Genomic DNA, 18,827 nt, shown 5'->3' on the forward strand with positions numbered 1-18,827 from the left:
CCATGTTCCTGAATTTCCCAGGCATCAACTTCCCCACTACAATATGGAACTGAGTTTAAAGATTAAAAAGAATATATGTAAACTGTGGGGCACAGTGCACACCACATTATGAAGCGGGGTGTGTGTGTGTGTGTGTGTGTGTGTGTGTGTGTGTGTGTGTGTGTGTGTGTGTGTGTGTGTCTGTGTGTGTGTCTGTGTGTGTCTGTGTATGTGTCTGTGTGTGATGCATAACAGCTGCATCTCTAAGTGGCAGGAGAGGGGTATGCATTCAGGATTTATACACTCACTGTCCATGTGTGCCTTCTGCTGGTATGATAAATCAATGACTAAAAACAATGTGGGGAGGAGAGGGTTTATTTCAACTTATAGGTCACAGTCCATCATGTATGGAACCCAAGGCAGGAACCTTGAGGTACAAGCTAAAGCAGAGACCATGAAAGAATACTGCTTATTTGGTTTGTAGCACTGGCTTGGCTCAGCCATCTTTCTTACATAGTCCAGGACCACTTGCCTGGGGATAGCACCACCCACAGTGGGCTCTCTCCTGCACCAATCATTAATCATGAAAATGCCTCACAGGCCAATCTGATAGAGGCAATTCTTGAATTGAGGTTCCCTTTCCCCAGGTATGTCTAGGCTTATGTCAAGTTGACAAAAACTAACCAGGGTAGTCATTTACCACGGTACCAATTTTCACCTTTGAAAACTAACTGTCCATCTGCACAGCCCATACATGTGCCATACCTAAAATGTTAGAAGGCCATTTGGGAAGCCTGCCTCTACCCCATCACAGGGCCAATCACTCTGGGGTGTAAGACTCTTGAGTGATCATCTGTCTTCCTGGCATTTGGGAAAATGAGCCAAGCCCTCTGCCACTAACTGTCCTAGAGACCAAGAACCACGGCCCTCCATATTCATGAGATGCATGTTTATGGATTCTAAAAATCACAGCTTAAAAATCTGTGTCTGTACAGAACAGGCACAGCCATTTTCTTGTCATTATTCCCAGATCAATGCAGGAAAACAGTTGTTTACATTGCATTAACATGCACTGTATGATGAGTCATCTAGAGACTGTTTAAAGTATATGGGAGAAGGTGAAGGCTGCATGCAAATGCTATGCATGCATATATGGATGTGAGCATCTGCAGACTGCATGTCCACAGGGGCCCACGAGCCAATCTCCATGGATGCAGATGGACTGCAATTGCTCAGCAACCAACCTGATGAAACCCGAACCATCTCAGAATTGCAAATCCTGATGACATGTTCCAAATTCACTGTGGACAGACCCCACCTGCATATGGATCCACACAACCCTCAGCTGCTGAGATGGAATCATGACTCCAAAATGGGAAATGCATCTTTAATTGGGATAGAATTCTGTTTCTTATATTTCCATCATCTAAGCATACTACTTTTAAATATTTTGAGGGCTTATTATTTTGCTAATGATGCCTACATTTACAATGCATAAGATTTTCACCTTTAGATTTATAAACAGATGTGAGCACTGGACATTTTCCTCTCTGCGTCTTCTCCTCTCCTTTCAGAAGGTTAGCCATCTATGAATGGTATCAAGCTTGATCTGAAAACACCATAAAAGAGGAACAAATGTTCTTGTGTCTTCCAAAGAAGAGCATCTGCAGTCTTATTCTAGAATGCAATGTGACACTGCCTACTGGAGTCTGAATAGTGACTGTCCCCCAATCATCTATGTGGCAAGGGAGAGGCCACTATTAAGCAGTGAACCCTTTTGGAGGCAAGGCACCATGAGAGGTCCCTTGGTCACTGGAGGAATGCTTCTGATGGGCTACTGGATACCCAGCCCATCATTTAAGAGCTATGGATCCTGCCTCACCACACATACACATGCTACAAACATGTACTGCCCCACCACAAGCAAACAGCAACACAGCCTGGTAATCTTGACCTTGAGCATGCAAGACTATAAACTTAAGTAGACCTTTTCTTATGTCAAGTCCAGGTGTTTGGTAACAGTGAGGGAAAGTTGAAAGCACAGAGCACTTCCTGTGAAGTGACTGGGTGAGAAGATGCCCACTCTACATATCCTTGAGATTTTGTCTACCCACTAAAGACACTGTCGCCCTAGGCTTCAGAGTCAGAATCTGGCCCTACGATCAGTGTGCCAACCAGGACTGTCGGGAGAGCTGCTGGCTACCTGTCTGATTCACTACATAATGACAAAGCATCTTCCTCTACAAACTTTTCTCTCTGCTACTGTGGCTCCAAAATAATTCTGCCCTATGTTCCATGGAGCCTGGGGGAGGGGGACTTCAACCACTGACCCCAGATTTCCTTTATACCCTCCTGGAAAAGAACATGATCATAGGGCAACAAAATGAGAAACTCTAGATTTTTGTTTGCTCTCTTGAGCTACAGATGCTTATTTTCACTGGAAGTTGGTTATAAGTTATTATTGGTCTTATACAGAGAGAAAACTAGGTTGGACTCAGGTATGTCTCTCTTTTCCTTTATCTTTCTTTCAAAGGTAAGGAGATAAGGGTTGGAAAGAAAGAAGGGGAAAGATAGAGAAATATATAGGGATGACAGAACAAAAAGTGGATTATTGAATCTACTCCTTAACTTAAGGCCTTAATTGTTACTCACAAATAAGATTATTTTTAAGTTTGTATATTGATGCAAAATAAGTTAATGCTGATACATTGGTACAGAATTCAAATTTAAGATTATTCTCATATATTGTATGCATTTCTACTCTAAAATAAGGTATTGTACCCATACAACTCAATTATAATACCAGGTTTGCTTCCAATACTTTGAAAATGATATTGCAGGCTATTTGAGATAACAAAGTAATACAAACTAATTGTTAGTTGGTCAAATCATGGTTATGTCAATTACTAGTCTATTTTTAATCACAAGAAAATACATCCTAGGTTTAACAGATAGAAATAATTCTATAAGTATATAAGGTAAAATAGTTAGATAAAGTCTTCAAAAGCCTCAGAAACCTACAGAATATGGCATTTAAAGATTTTTTTTAATTATTTTAAAGATTCTTTGACAACAAGACAGGTTAATTCCTGGCAACACTCAGCCTACCTCAAAGACGAAGATGAGTATCAAAGAACCTCTTTATGGAGATGGCTTCAAATGCAGCAAACCAGCCACTGGACAAAATGTCCTTATATCTGCCGCATACAGAATTCTGTCTAAAAATGGGCAAGCTTGGATGCAAGCAGAGTTGATGGCCAAACTCTGCCAAGACAGAGTAATCAAGTCCTCAATAGTTTCTGCCTCACAAATAATGTCAGATATATTGGGCCCAATGGCTGAAGATGATGCTCCACTGTTATAGAGAGTTTTGGGTAACTGTTCAAGCAGCAAACAGTCATTTTTTATTTTGTAGGCTGCTAACCTGCACTTCCAGTTTACTCAAGTAATTTAAGTGTTACTCCTTCTCAAATCTTTGATGGGGCTGAAGACTACATAGTTTAATCTCACAATTAAGCTTATTGGTTAAGGGTTAAGATGTTTTTAGGTCTAGATTGATGGTTTAAATTGATAGAGATGAGATATGATAGATATTGATTTTCATTCAGAATTTTAGACTGACCAAGATAAGAAAGATGTTTTTTTCAAGGTTGCCAAATACAAATAGCCAAAACACTAAGAATGTAACATTTATATAATTCCTGATTGTTTTGTGGTTCTTCTTGCTATATGTAGTTTATTTTAATTATGTGTAATAATGTAAATGTATATGAAAAAATATATATAATTTTTTAAATTGCAAAAAGAAAAAAAACCTGAGAAGTTCAGGCTCACAGGAGGGTGCACTGGGGCATCTCTCACTTCACCATCCTCTATAACTTTAGTTTTTTAAATGACATTTGGGAATATATGATGAATAAGGATAATGGATTCTCTATGGAGACAGGCCCAGGGTTTCAGAACAGCCTGGGCAACACCAGAAGACAACACTGAAAGAAAAAAGAGGGGAGGAAGGGAGAGGGAAGCGGGAGGGAGACCAAGAAAACGGTTCTGTCAGTAAAGTGCTTTCTATCAAGCATGAGTTGTGGGTTTCACTCATTTCCTGCTCCCATGTGAAAAGCTGGGAATGGGACACTGTTCCTGTAATCCTGCTGTGGAGACATAGACAGAAGGATCCCTGGGGTGGGCTGGCTAGTCAGTCATGCCAATTCAGGGAGCTCCAGTTTCAGTGAGAGGTCTTATGACACACAATGTCAACTTCTCTTGTGCATACAAGCACGCCTGTGTATATTCATATATTCTCTTTCTCCTGAAATTTGCGGGCAAATGGATGGAACTAGAAATGATCATCCTGAGTGAGTTAACCCAGACCCAGAAAGACTCACATGGTATATACTCACTTATAATTGGACACTAGCCCAAAAGGGATGTCCCATGAAAGTCTTCACTTACCAGGAGATTGGGATAGATGTGGGGACTTCCTATTGGGACTCTAGGTAAGGGAAATATGGGAGAATAGGGAAATTGAAGGATCCAGAGGGTCACAGAAACCCACAAGAAGAACATCATGATGGGCAGATCTAGGCCCAGGGGGGTCTGCTCAACCTACTACACCAAAGGACAATACATGCAGTAAACAATGAATCCCTATTCAGATCTAGCCAATGGACAGAACATTCTCCACAGTTGCGTGAGAGTGGGGACTGAATCTGACATGAATGCTGCTGCCCCATATTTGACTACTTCCCCTTGGTGGGGAGGCCTGGTGGCACTCAGAGATAGGATAAGCAGGCTACCAGAATGAGATTTGATAGACTATGACCATATGGTGGGGAAGGAGGTCCCCTTCTGTCACAGACCTAGGGGAGGGGAATAAGGTAAAAGAGGGAGGGAGGGAGGAACAGGAAGATAAAAGTGAGGGGATAATAATTGAGATGTAATTTGAATAAATTAATTAAATTTAAAAAATCGAAAGGTCACCGTAAATAGTACTTTGAGGGATTTGCGGTTCTTCCTCTAAATAAGAGGAACCACTGACCTGCCTGCAGCCTAAGGATACTCCCCTCCACTTTCCCATGAGTACTACTCTAGGCCCTGGACAGCACAGTGGAAGGTGTCAAGACGCCTGGTACTGTGTAGGGCATCTCCTAAAAAGTTGTTAGTAAGAGGCCCCAGAGGCTCCTAGGACAATGTAGGCGACTGTCACTGTTCTTAGCTGCTCACCAGAACTAAATGATAAGACCCTACTGCTAAAAAGCACCGTGCACTTTAGCTGCAAGTCTCCTTCCTGCTGGATAGATTTCATAGAACTGGAAAGTATTCCAGAGGCTATGAACCCTGCAAGATATAATCTGCCAGCCAAGATGTGCCCACTAGTACAACAGTGGTACAACGACCATAAGGGTAACCAATTGCATTCTGATTACATTTGGGGCCCATTACATAGGAAGAATCGGTCCCTGGTACTGTAAACTTGATCAAAAGCCCATAGCTGGGAGGTCATAGGATCCCAGGAGAACCTACTATAATTGTGCTGCTAAATGTGTGTGTTGTCAGACTGCTTTCTAAATGGTTATGTTGATATCCATAGACTCATGTTGCCCTAACCTTGGCCAGAGCAGCTCCTATTTGCAATGGGAAGCAGTCAATTCAGAGAATCATAGTCAATGTCACAGAATATCCCAGCGAGGGAGAAGAAAATATATAACACTAGGAGAGCTGGAGGGGAGCTATGAGGTGCTGCCTTCTGGTCATGGCATGGCTACTGTCCCCACAGATTCCCAGCAGCACTGCCTACCTTGCACACAAAGTGCAACTTTACATCACAGATGAAAGAACTTCAGGAAGCCACCCACTTTCCATCCTGTCTAGAGGGCAGCCTCACAAGGCCCTGGGCACCCCTGAAGAACTACAGACAACGACGGTTTATGAAAGGGGAAGTTGTGTCTTTCAGTGCTACAGCCACTGCTACCCTGCCCTTGTTCATGTCAACAACCCCCAATCCATGCTCATGTAGGTAACCCTAATTAAACACAACAGCATGTGCGCACATGCATCCCACACGCAGAAACACATACATACACACTCACATCTGTACACAGGAAAGCAAGAAAGGGGATAGGAAGAAGGGACTTGGTAGTGGAGGGGAATAAAAGAGATAATTGAAAGGACTTGGATCAAAGAACATTCTGTATGTGTATGTAAAGTTGTGAAAGCACAAGAGTTTAAAAGAGAATGACCCCACTTTTATAAAATTCAAAACTGGCTAGATGTAGGAGAACAGTTTGTTCAGAGAGAACAGTTCGTTCACATAGGAGATGTTGCTAGGTTGCTTTTGGGTGGCGATCTTATTTCCACTTTGTTGAAACAGAAAATATGTTTGTGGGAACGAAACACGGGTAGCAAAAGACAATGGATGCCACCAAACACTGCTTATCAATACCTCCCTCAAATAGCAGATAAAGAGTGAAGACACAAAGCAAGCTTCCAAGCGCTCAGTACCTCCTGGAAGCAGAGGAGGCCAGGATTCAAAAGAACTGCTGGTCCCAACAGACCACCCAGCAGGCAGCACCTCCCTCTGCCTCCCTCCCAGGCCCAGCCACCTCAACGCTTCACAGAGAATAATGCTTTGGAGAGGGGAAAGGAAGGGCTCCCTCTGAACAGAGCAGGAGGACATTCCTGGTGTAGCATGGATCCCAGACCTGGGGAACGAGTCCTGCACAAACCCTAAAGACAGCATTAGGACCCCAGCCTGCCTAAGAGTCCTACAAAACAAAAACCCACGCCAGGGATGCCGGGCCCTCTGCATGTGCAAAGGGAATTCTTAGTGGCCCACTCCTCACTGCTGGGGGGCGGGGGGGATGAAGCTTGAGTTCTGGGGCCCTCAGGCCATACCAGGAGCTCAATGCACCTCAGCAGCCTCAGGAAGTTGCAAGAGCTTATGGTACCCACATGTTCAACGAGGAAGGGAGTGCTGTGGGCTGAGCGAAGCTTTTAAGGATCCAGGCTATGGAGTAATTAAGCACTTAGCACAGCCTCTGACAAAGTGAGCTCATTAATAACAGCAGTTAAGCCTCCATCCGACTAGCAGAGCACTTACACCTTCAATAATCTCACAAATGGCTGTGTGCATGAGCCAGAAATGAAGCATCCTAACACCAGAGTAAGAATCCCATAACCGTTCATCAGTATGCCTACACACATCGGTCTTCTCAGGTTGTCAGTTGAAACACAAAGTGACAAATCAGAACACAACGGAAGGACCTCATAACTCAGTGGAATGCCTAGAACCCAACACAAACACCACATAACACACAAAGGAAGCAGCAGGCAAGGCCACACCTCAGGAAAAACAGCTGTGGCTTTTGAGTAGACACTATAGGCCAAGCCAGGCCCAGGAGACAGGCCAAGAAACCTCTGAAAGCACAGGTCAAGGTCAAAGCCAAGGCCAGACATCTTCCTAAAAGGACTACAGCCTTCCAAAAGCTTCCTTTCTGAAAACATGCTTCAGAGTCTGGCACAATGCAACCGAGACAAGAGGCTAAGTCTACAAAGCTGCCCCTACACTGACCACCCTGGCACTGCCTTTTAACCCAGGGCTGGAGCCCTGTCCTGTGGGCAGTCACTCATATGCCAAGTCCACTAGACTGTCAGTCACATGCTCATTTCCATTACACTGTCACACACCCATCAGCAACTGCAGTCACCAGGTTCCAACCCCAGTGCTGTTTTGTACACACACACACACACACACACACACACACACACACACACACACGCACGCACCTTTGTTGCATTTCCTTCTAGGTCCACTGAATAAGCTCCCTTATTCTTATCTGAGGCAAATACTCAGATGTGAAGACTGGGGCGAATAACTAGCTGCTTGTGGTGTTTATCAAATCCTCTGAATCACCGAGTATCTGAGCTCTGGGCCATGCAGCCTTGCAAGAATACTATCATGTCTATGGGTGAATGAAGTACATCATAAATATGCGCGCGCACACACATACACACACACACACACAGACGAGCTCTCTCCAGCCAATCATGTTAGATCACACCAAAGACAAGGGGAAATGGAAGTCCCTCACATGGCTGATGAAAATATGTATTCAATCATCTTTATGGTAAACCGCCCAGTAAATGCTGTCAGGCCTTGAAAATGACTGCAGACATTGATTCAGTGGCACCTCTTCCAAGAATGAGTCCGTCACTCTTGATGCCTCTGATACTACAATGAAAAATAATAGAAATGCAACCAAGAATATATTTATTCAAATACTGCGTGTATTATCAGAACAGAAAAAGAAGCTACATACATATTGATCACCATGAAACTGTTAGACTGTGCTCTCGCCTCACAAATGAGGGGCTCCGTTTTCCTTTTGAGATACAATTAATTCATATACTACATGATTCAGTCTTTTAAAGGTATTCTTAGTCTATGTACTAAAGTAACATCTAATGTGGCACTTCACACCTCCAAAGGAAATCCTGCACTCACTCCCAGGCCATCCCCATACCTACATCCTGCATCTCCACATCTTTTCTGTCTCAGTCATTTCTGTTGCTGTAACCAAATGCCTGGCAAGAAGCACCTTAAGGAGTTTGCCGTGGCTCAGTCTGAAAGCTCAGGCCTGCATGTACGGGAGACACAGTGGCAGGAGAGTGAGCCTGCTGGTCACACTGTACTGGCTGTTAGAAAGCACAAAATCTCATGGCCTGTCACCTCAAAAAGGCTGCACAACCTTCCAGACCACTGCCAGCAGCTGGCAGCAAGTGTTCAAATACATGAGCCTGTGAGGGCAGTTCGCATTGAACCCACAGCCTATGGTGGAGGTGAAAAGGCGGCTCACTGGGTCCAATTTGTCTTCCCTAGTGATTAATGACAGTGACTATTTTCATGTTTTTATTGGCCATTTGCATATTGCCTCTGGAGAAACATCCACTGAAACACTTTGCCCTTTTTGAGGTACACGGTCTCATTGAGTTGTAAGAGCTTCCTGTACACACACTTTTGGCATACTTCTGATTTGTATACATTCTCCCTATTCTTAGGTTTGCCATTTCCTTCTTGAGAGTATTGTTTACAAAAGAGTTCATTTGAGGAAGCCCCCCCCCCCATTTTTTTTCTCTTTTGCTTCTGGTGTGATATCTGAGAAATCACGGTCTAAGCCAGGGCATGGTGGCTGGCTTCTCTCCTCCATCATCTCAAACACTTTTTCTTTTCTTTTTTCTCTTTTTTTTTTTCCTAAGTCAGGGTCTCAATATGTAGCTGTGGCTGGCCTTGAACTCACCTTGAACAAGACCAGGCTGGACTTGAACTCAGAGACCTACCTGTCTTTGAACCTCAAGTGCTGGGATTAAAGATATGTACCACCATGCCTGGCTTCTCATGAACCCTTAGACTTAGGTCTGTGAGTCACTTGATGCTGTCAACTGAGAGGCAGGGGTGCAGCTTTATTCCTTTGTGTGATGATATCTTGCTACTCTGTGGCCATTCCTCCTAGTACTCATTTATAAAATGTTTTTATTGCCAAAGGGGTAATTTACATTGGGTTTTGTCAATTTTCTTTTCTATATTGAATGACATAATCACTTGGATTTAGTTTTTAGTCTGTAGATAAAGGATAATATATTGATTTTCATACACTGAAGCACTCTTGTAATCATGGAATAAGTTCCACATCTCACAATGCAGAATCCTTTCTCCGCCTTGCTATGCTGGGCTTGCTAGCATGTGTTAAGGAATCTGTGTGTGCTTTGCTTCCGGCTCAGTCTCCCATCTGGTTCTGCCCATGGGGCAACAATGACCTCACATGAGGAGTGTAAAAGTGTTCCTCCCTTTTCTTTTTGAAAAACCTTGTGGCACAGTCACATTAATCCTTTATCGCACATATGGTCTCGGCATTATGGGACTGTTTTAAAGATTACTGATTCACTCCCCTATATACATAAAATATAGGTATGTATTGTATCTCACATATGCATAAGAGACAGAGTAGAGCAAGGAAAAGAAACTAATTTCCGGGAACTGGCTCGTGGGATTGTAGAGAACAGCAAATCTGAAGTCTGCTGGATAGAGCACAGGCCAAAAGGCTTGCAACTGAACCACAAGCTACACCCTAAGGAATCCCTGCTTCCTTGGGGCACCACTTTTTCAAGAGACCAGAAGGGGGAGACCAACCTATACACTGGGGATTATCAGCTATGCTCAAAGGCAACTGAAACTGGGGTCTACCAGCACAGCTTGGCTAACAGTGCCTTCTTCTCAATCCCTCCATTCTGGACGACTCTGCAGTGACTCAGGAAATGCCCATGTGCTCTGCATTTCTGAAATTATCACAGTGCCAGTTGCTTAAGTGTCTGCCTCCCTCTCTCCCTTCTCCCTTTCTCAAATCTGCTCAGTTCAGCTGACGCTGTAGGGACTTCCTCTGCTCCCCTCTAATCTCATTTATTTCTGCTCTAGTCTAGCATGTCTTCCCTCTCCCCTTCCCCCTCCCCCTCCTGTCCGTTCTTCCAGCCTCAGCTTGAGAGCAAGTCTCAGTGCAGTCAGGTCCCTGCGGTTCCCTGCTGGAGTGTGGCCTGGCTGCCCGCAGGTTCTGTGTCTTATTTCCACTTTCTTCATCTCACAGGGGCGTCTCATGTCCTGAGTTCTAAAACTTCCAATTTTTGCAGATGGTCACTGACTTCTAGGCAGATGCCACTGTCTGGAAGAACACGGCATGCCTGATTTGCACCAGGTTCCTGTTAGTGCCAGCCCTTGTCTAGCACGCAGCAAGTACCCTGTGCTCTGTGCTGCTGGGAGCAGTGACCAGCAGATGCTGATTAGTTGATGGTTCTCACTGGTCCTCCATCCTCCTCCATCCACTCACTCACTGATCCTCTGCTGAGTTTTCCCACCCATTATTATAACCACTACATTACCAATTTTTAAACATTTTTCAACCGTTGAATGACTCTGTAAATACTTGAATAGTAAAGATAAAAATAGTCCTGAAATACATAAACATAACATTGTGGCTGCCATGCACAACAGTATAGTAACAAAGCCTAAAAATACTCCAAACCTCCCAGTGACAGTTTCTAGTCCATGTGGCCACACTGTGACCCAATTTGTTTTCCAATTTGTCAGCACAAGTCCACTGTTCTGGCATTTTGTAAATGTCTGTAAATCTAGAGACAGTTGTACAAGACAAGACGTTTGGGTTGGTCACATTCTAACCCACTCACGCTGACTCCACTTCCTCACGGATGACAACCCCCACAGAAACTGCACTGTACACGGATGCTCCTTACTTTGCCTCTGCGGGTTTAAAAACAAACTATGAACAGCAACAGCCCCTCCCCACTGAGGAGCACTTGGGGAAGCCTGGCAGATGAATTTAGCTGTGGTACAGGCTCACATCACACATGGGAAAGACACATACAATGGGTAAGAGCAACACAAAAGCGCACACTTCTGGAACTGGTGCTGAAGGAGAGGCCTGCAGCATCACTTCATCCTTTCATTGTCCCTCAAAGCCTGACTTCTATGGCAGTGCAACCTGGAGGGGCAACCACGCATGTAACCTGGCTAGTGTTCAGTCCTCTGGCAGGAATGTGCTTCCTGTGCCAGCCACACGGGTTACAGCCCAGCAGCACCACAAACTTCAACCATGTTCAGAAACAGCCTCTCCAGAAAGCAATGCTGTACTTCTGAAGTTCTGACTTACACGGGAAACACAGAGATAAATATTCTTAATGCGCATGGGAAAATGCATTGTTTGTTCCAGTCCCCTGCCATGTTTGCCTTCAAGAGTAATTTATGAGAAGATGACATACAGAATCAAATCAACCTGAGATTAAAGCTCCTGAGCGAGACTCCACTGTGAGGCAGTCTCCGCCGTGCGCAACAGTCATCGTCATTCCTGCCGTGCAGCCAACGAACATTCAATTACCCTAAGGTATCAGCCCAAAGTGCCTGGTCAAAATTGTCTCTAAATTGAAATAGCAAAGATGCGTGGGGGGAATGCATCTTTCTTTTGTTTTGTCTTTTCTATACTCAAAATATTTATTTAAAGTAAAATACATCCTCTGCGGAACATATGTGAACTAAGGTGATGGAATAATGTTTCTGAACTTTAAGCCAAATTTAACATTCTTGGACAGAATATGATAGTGACTATTATAAAAGTACAGGATTTACTTAAAAATTATACCATGGGGTGGGGAGTATGGGGCTTAAAAATCCAATACCAGGAGAATGAGTCCATGAATTATACAACATTATCTCACAGAATATCACAGGCAGGAGGCAGGAACAAACCACAGGAAGATATCTCATTGCAATAGAGGAAGCATATGGTACTGTCAGCACAAGAAGAGCACTGAGCACAGTGTGCTGCCAACCCCAGAAATACAGGTGCGCTGGAAAGAATTCAGAGGGAGCGCCAACACCACTGTCCCCCACAAGTGACCACTGACAGCCTGCACAGCACCCTCTTCCCATCTGCTAAGGTTTACTGTGCCGTAGGTACCTGAGCAGCCCCGAGCCAGCTAGAGGAGAGAAAGGCAGAAGCGTGGCCAGCACCAGGAGGGCCAGATGCCCCACTTACCCTTTCCCTCTTATCTGTACTTTCCAAAAGAGCACTCCCTCTCTTACGTTGGTTTAAAAGCTCTGGCTCTTAACTGCACAACAGAGAAACATCTTGGGGATTCAATCCAAATGGATTTGCCAAGCTCCTACTCTGCACAGGGTGACACGCACGAGAGTTTAGAGTGCGAGGCAGAGACAGAAACCCAGGAGGGCTCACGGAAACTGAGTCATAGCAGCCAATGGGTTCACCTGCTCGCCTGCCTCCCATCCAGACCCACTCTCAGAGGCCATGACCTCTTCCCTTGGCTGTAGTGATCTTGAAGATAGTGCACACCCTCTCCAGTCCTTCCCTAAGACCTGCCCTCCTCAGGGCTGCCCCAGACCAGTGACTGTTTGCTCCTCTTGAAACTTCTGAGGCTTGCAGCCTATGCATGCCTTTCCTCAGAGCCAGGTTTGCAAGCCTGTGTCATCCACACCCTCCAACCAACAGCAGTGCAGGATGCTCTCTGAGAACAATCCATCTCTCCAAAGCTCTCCAACACACTGTTATGCTCACCAAGTCATTCCTCATGGGCCCAGAGTTTCTCCTCCACACTGGGCTATTTCTCTGAGTCTTGCAACTTAAAAAAAAAAATTAACTTATTTATTAAGTGTGTGTGCTTAAGTTCACGTGTGTGTGTATGTGTGTGTATCTTTATATATGTATGTTTTGTGCGTGTGTGTGTGCACGCGTGCGAGTGTGTATGCGTGTGTGTGTGTGTGTTTGTTTGTTCAAGTAGAGGAATGCCTTGCGAGAGCATCTCTGTGCCCAGTTCAGGTCTGACTTGTAAAGCACACAGTCCCTACCTCCTCCAATCACTGTTTCTCCCAAACAATTAACACCGCGGTCATGGCCACTCACCCTGTCTGCTAATAATCAGGAAATGCATTAAGAATCACTTGGGTCTTACAATATAAGTCAGTGGTAAAGCAGTTAAAACAAACTTATTTACCACATTAATCAAATGGCCCATTTAGCCTCAACCATCAATCAATCCTCCAAGGATTGTGGTTGATCTTCTCCATTAACTAAGGGCCACAGACAGAGGTCCTACCACTCCAGGACCATCAGAAGCACCCTTGTTACCTCTCAGATGGGAGGCTGAGAGGACAGATGTAAGGAGTGAGCAGTGGCTCTCCCTCTCTGCTTAGCAATGACCTGTGATAAAATCAGCTCAATGACTGGCCGTATTGTCATGCTTGGGGTGATCTGTCTTGAGTGATCCCTTCTCTCCAGATGACCAGAAAAGAAAGGATCTGAGGCTGACTGGGGCTGAAATGCTCCAGTCTATAACCACACAAATCAAGCCAGCGCCTTGTAAGGAGTGGTCTCATGAGAGCAAACAGTGTCAATTTTAAACACAATGCTCAAACTGAAGCATGGCCCCTCCTACATCCATAACTTGTTTTCACGAGTGAATCATACAGTGTGTACATCACTACTCAGATGCTTTATAAAATTTAAACTGCTCAGAGCAGGTGAAGTCATGTTACAGTTTACCACTCTAATGTAAATAATGAAAAGGATGCATGAGCAGGCAAGAACACTCAGTGGGTAAAAAGGCTTGTTGCCAAGCATGAAATCTGAGTTCAATCCCCAATATCCACATGTGGGAAGGAGAAAAATGACTTCCACAGATTGCCCTCTGACCACCACAGGCATGCCGGGGCAAGTACCTACCCTACCAACCAACCAACCTACCTACCTACCTACCTACCTAAACCTACACCTACACACACACACACACACACACACACACACACCACAGTAAAACTTGAAGAAAAAAAAGAAATAAAGATACAGAACTGAGAGTAATAGCTAAGTCTACCTCTCACAAAGCTAACCAGTTTGCACGTAATTCATCTCCTCATGAAGCAGTATTACTGATAATGCTGAAGTCAACAGATGCATGACTGCTTCACAGCTTATACACAAAGCACTGAACTAACAATGCTTTATCACACTAAGCTTACCCATTAAAACCCAGGCCTGAAAGCCAGTGAGCTGAGGGCCACTACAAGAAACCAAACTCCAGGTAGACCCACTTGTCCCCATGCATCAGCTTAAAATGGGACACTGTTGAGTGTGAGCATATCTGCAGTGACTAAGTGAGGATTTAAAGGCAGTTTGAAAAGCTGGCCTCAAGGATAAGTCTGCCCCGCTCCATGACTGTCAGGGCTGTTCTTGGTTGTTAAACTTGACTACATCTGGAGTTAACTAAAACCCAAATGGCTGGGCACACATGTGGGGACTTTTTTTTTTTATTAAATCATTTAAAGTGGGAAGATCCACTTCTAATCTGGATCTTTGAGGAGGAAAGAGGCACCTTTAATCTGGTCATCCCTACTGGCAGCCTATATAAAGACAGGGAAGAAGGAAACTTGCACTCTTCGCCTGCTCGCTCTGATTCCTGCTTTGCTAGACAACAGCCTGTAAACAATTCTAATATATGCCCTTTCTAGAAGACAGAAAGATATAGCTGGGGGGGGGTGGGGGGGGCAGAGTGTTCTACAAGATCTGTCTCTCTAGAGAACCCTGCCTAACACAGCTGTCACTCGTTAGTACTATGACATTGAGAGGCAGTCGTCAGCACTGGTGTAAGTATGCGGTGACCATAGCAAACCCACTGAAGTTCACACTGGGCAGCCAGGAGGCACAGTGTTGTGGAGTGTGCCTACCTATGTACTCGCAAATGAAGACCACGAAGAACGGAGTGACCAGGTCGTTTATCCCCTGAACGTATCCACTGGCAGGATGTCGGATAGCCCATATAAACAAGATCCTTTCGAAAATCTGAAAGAAAATGGAATTGGCAGTAAAGCAAGAAATGAACACAGTAAAAATTTAAAATGCGCTCACGTTTTTAATTAAACTACATGCCATCAATATTTCCTCACTGTCTCCAATGCTAAGGCACAAAACAGACAGATATCAATTCTAGGTTCTTTGCAAAAGTCCAGTGATCTCAACTTTTTATTGGCTCACAGTCACCACAGTATTTACAAAGCCCTGGAGTCAGGCCTTCCCCACCACTAGCACTAGCTTCTCTGCTCCTTGGAGACCAGCAGGTCACAGGGACACAGAACAGACCAGGGCTTGGTGGACAACAGCCCTGCCCTTAGTGATAATGGGCAGGCAGGAAGTGGGAGAAGGGACGGAGGGAGGAAGGGAAGGAGAGATGCAGCACACATGCGGATCCACATCTCCACAAGGTATGCAGATTTCTTAATTCCCTAGAAAGTTAGCTCCATCCAAAAAGACACATTTAGGCACCAAGCTCCCTGGGCCATGAATGTATTAAGCTGACTTTTCCACTTCAACATCTTTCATCACACTCACTCTTCTCCATCTTCCCTCTTGAGACTAATCACGATGCAACAGACCCACACCACCCCAGACCGCCCACACCTAAGGCTTTATAGGCCGTCCCTTGATCCCTAGGATAGTGTCCTGGTCACCCCACTCTGACCCTGCCCCTAAGTGCCTCTTCTAACCAGCACCCACATTCTGCACCCTCCTCAGAACCCAGCAGATTAATCCCTCAGTTCCACCTCACCTGCATCCCTAAATATGACAGAGCCCTGAAAGCACATCAACCCCCAGGTTTACAAAAGAGAGGCCTAGAGGCCAGACAAGCAGAGCCTCCAATCCCCAGACACGAGCCTACCGGTGGCAAACTCAGCCCAGGAACCACCCCCACTCCCACACCAGTAAAGCATTAGTGAATAACAAGCAGCCACCACCTGTAGCACAGCAGGCGCCAGCTCAATATTTGCTGAATGAGTGACACGCTCATGCATATAGATTCATATACATTTTTCATCAGTCAACAGTTTCCTAGAGAGAAATGAATATTTAAACAAGTTCAGAGGCTGGGGTACCGCTTGCTAACAGAGCACTTGCCTAGCATGTGTAAGGGCCCTGCAGACAATCACTAACACCACTAAAAAATTAAGATAAAATAAAAACAAGTTCAGAGGCTGGGGAGATAGATAGCTCAGAGACAAAGTGCCACCCTGCAAGCACAAGGAACTCAGCCAGGATCCTAAGCCTGGGGCAGCTATAATTATTATCCCAGGGGCAGGGACAGGAAAATCCCCCCAGCTCACTGTCCAGCCTAAAAGCTTCAAGGTTAGTGAGACACACTGGCTCAAAAACCTAAAAGTGCAGGCAATCAAGGAAAGCCAGTGTTGACTGGAGACACATGCACGCACAAATACACACTAACAAATCCACATTTTGCGCGCGCGCGCGCGCACACACACACACACACACACACACACACACACACACACACCTTGAAACCTGAACTACGTCACAGGTCCTCAATGCATAGGAGACTGACACAGCTACCCAGGAGCTTACACCCACAAACAGGCCATATGCTATTCCTGGCCTCACACACACCATGAAAGACCTGAGAGGGCTGGAGACAAAGGTCTGGGCTTGCCTGACGATCCAAACACGAGCCTCTGTCAGTGGGACACACAGTAGACTCGGACCACCCAACAGTACCAGCACCTTCCTGGGAGGACAAACTAGTAGCACAGAGCTCATGGCAGATGAGCCAAATTTGCAATTAGGAGGCCCTTCAGCTGCTCTGCAGAGAAGCGACAGCACTCCCCTGAGGGAACATCAAAGCAGGCCTCGGCCAGCTGCTGACAACACAGCACTCCTGGTCATTGTTGCACCTGAAACAGCAAGCAGGCTGCATGTAGTCCTCAGAAAAATCCAGAAAGATTTCAGTTTCTTATGAGCAAAGGAAAGCTCTCAAGTCAGTTCAGCTGTTCACAATTAACTCTACCGGACCTCTCTTGACAACCTGAAACTCCTACCTTATGGCTCTGGTCCCAGAACCGCACAGGCACAGGCAGCGGAGAATAAGGTAAGGCTGACTTCTAGCCAGTGAGTGGTGGCTGGAACTGCAAAACCAGTCCTGATGCCAAAGTCACTTAATAGTTATTGAAATTTCTTTGTCATACCATCTGGAAGTGTCCTGGGGACAGTGGGGGCTCATTCTTCATGAGGCCATAGCCCACAGCTCCACGAAAACCCCTTGGATTTTTCTAGCACTTTGAGCAGAAGGGTAGAAACAATGCGCTCACTGGAGTAGGGCTGGAGCAGGGTCAGCTAAGAGCAGAGCAAAGTAAGGAGATCGTATGAGGTGCAGCATGTTAACTCGTGCTGAAGAGCTGTGGGGAAGCGTGCAGCATCCACCCGAGGGCGTGAGGCACAGAGACCCTTGTCCATGGCCGCGCTTACTGGAAACAGACTGGTCTGAGAGGCCTTGACCATGAGCTCTCAGGGACATCATTAGCCCACAGGTTCTGCTCGCCATTCTTGGCATTCATCTCCGTTAGAGGGAGACTGCAATAAAAGTAGACCAAACTCGGAACTCTTCTCAGAGGATCTTCTCTGAAACTCCATGATGCAATGTGTCACTACCACCTGTGACGCCAAGGCTGAAGCGATCAAGAGGCCAGGCTGGGGCTGGGGCTCCATGGGTTAAGTGCCTGCCATGCAGGCATGAGGCCGCAAGTTCAGAATCCCAACACCCACATAAAAGAAAGTTGAGCTCTCTGGAGCATGACTAGAATTATAGCACTGGGAGGGGAGAGAGAGGTGGGTGGACCCCTCGGGCTTGACAGACAGCCAAGCTACCAACAGCAGGCTCCAGATTCAGTGAAGACTTGTCTCAGAAACACAGTGAAAAAGCAACTGAGAAAGATATCCAAGCAGCAACCTCCAACCTTAATACACAACAGCATGGGTGAGCATACGCATACACATGTATACATACAAATGCATTCCACATACACATGTACACCTACAAGCACACATGGTCTGAGCACTTATCCTTATTTGGTATGTCTTATTAGACCTCCACCACAGGCCTCCTCAGCAAACCAGAACACAGCACTCAGCACACAAGGGAGCCAAAATGTTCTGCACACCAAAATGAAAACAGGGGGACAGTAAAAAGCTTCCGTGCTCAGGGTTCGGTACTAACTCTGGTGTCAGAAATGGGGGGAAAACACCCCAATCCTACCACAAAGCACACAGCACCACCATGGGGTCCCTTAGAGGAACACCTGGGCTCACATGCTTTAAACTCCAACAGCACAGGAGGCCAAGATGAAACCAATCCTAACCCCTAATGCTGGAATAAACAGGCATGTATAACAAGCGGAGGGGCTGCAGAGCTGCCTCAGTGTTACACGCATGGTTAGC

At 45.5% G+C, this 18,827-nt stretch overlaps 1 protein-coding gene across 1 annotated transcript in view; it reads right to left on the reverse strand.

The window, feature by feature from the left end:
• The window catches only part of TBC1D22A (TBC1 domain family member 22A), a 281,680-nt gene that overhangs the window by 168,114 nt on the left and 94,739 nt on the right, over positions 1–18,827 (reverse strand). The window contains exon 8 of the mRNA XM_084748944.1: positions 15,275–15,389. Within this exon, the coding sequence (XP_084605070.1) occupies positions 15,275–15,389 (115 nt within the window). The remainder of the gene's footprint in view (positions 1–15,274; positions 15,390–18,827) is intronic.

The sequence above is a fragment of the Acomys minous genome (assembly GCF_964271855.1).
Source record: "Acomys minous genome assembly, chromosome: 12".
NCBI classification, from domain to species: Eukaryota; Metazoa; Chordata; class Mammalia; order Rodentia; family Muridae; genus Acomys; species Acomys minous.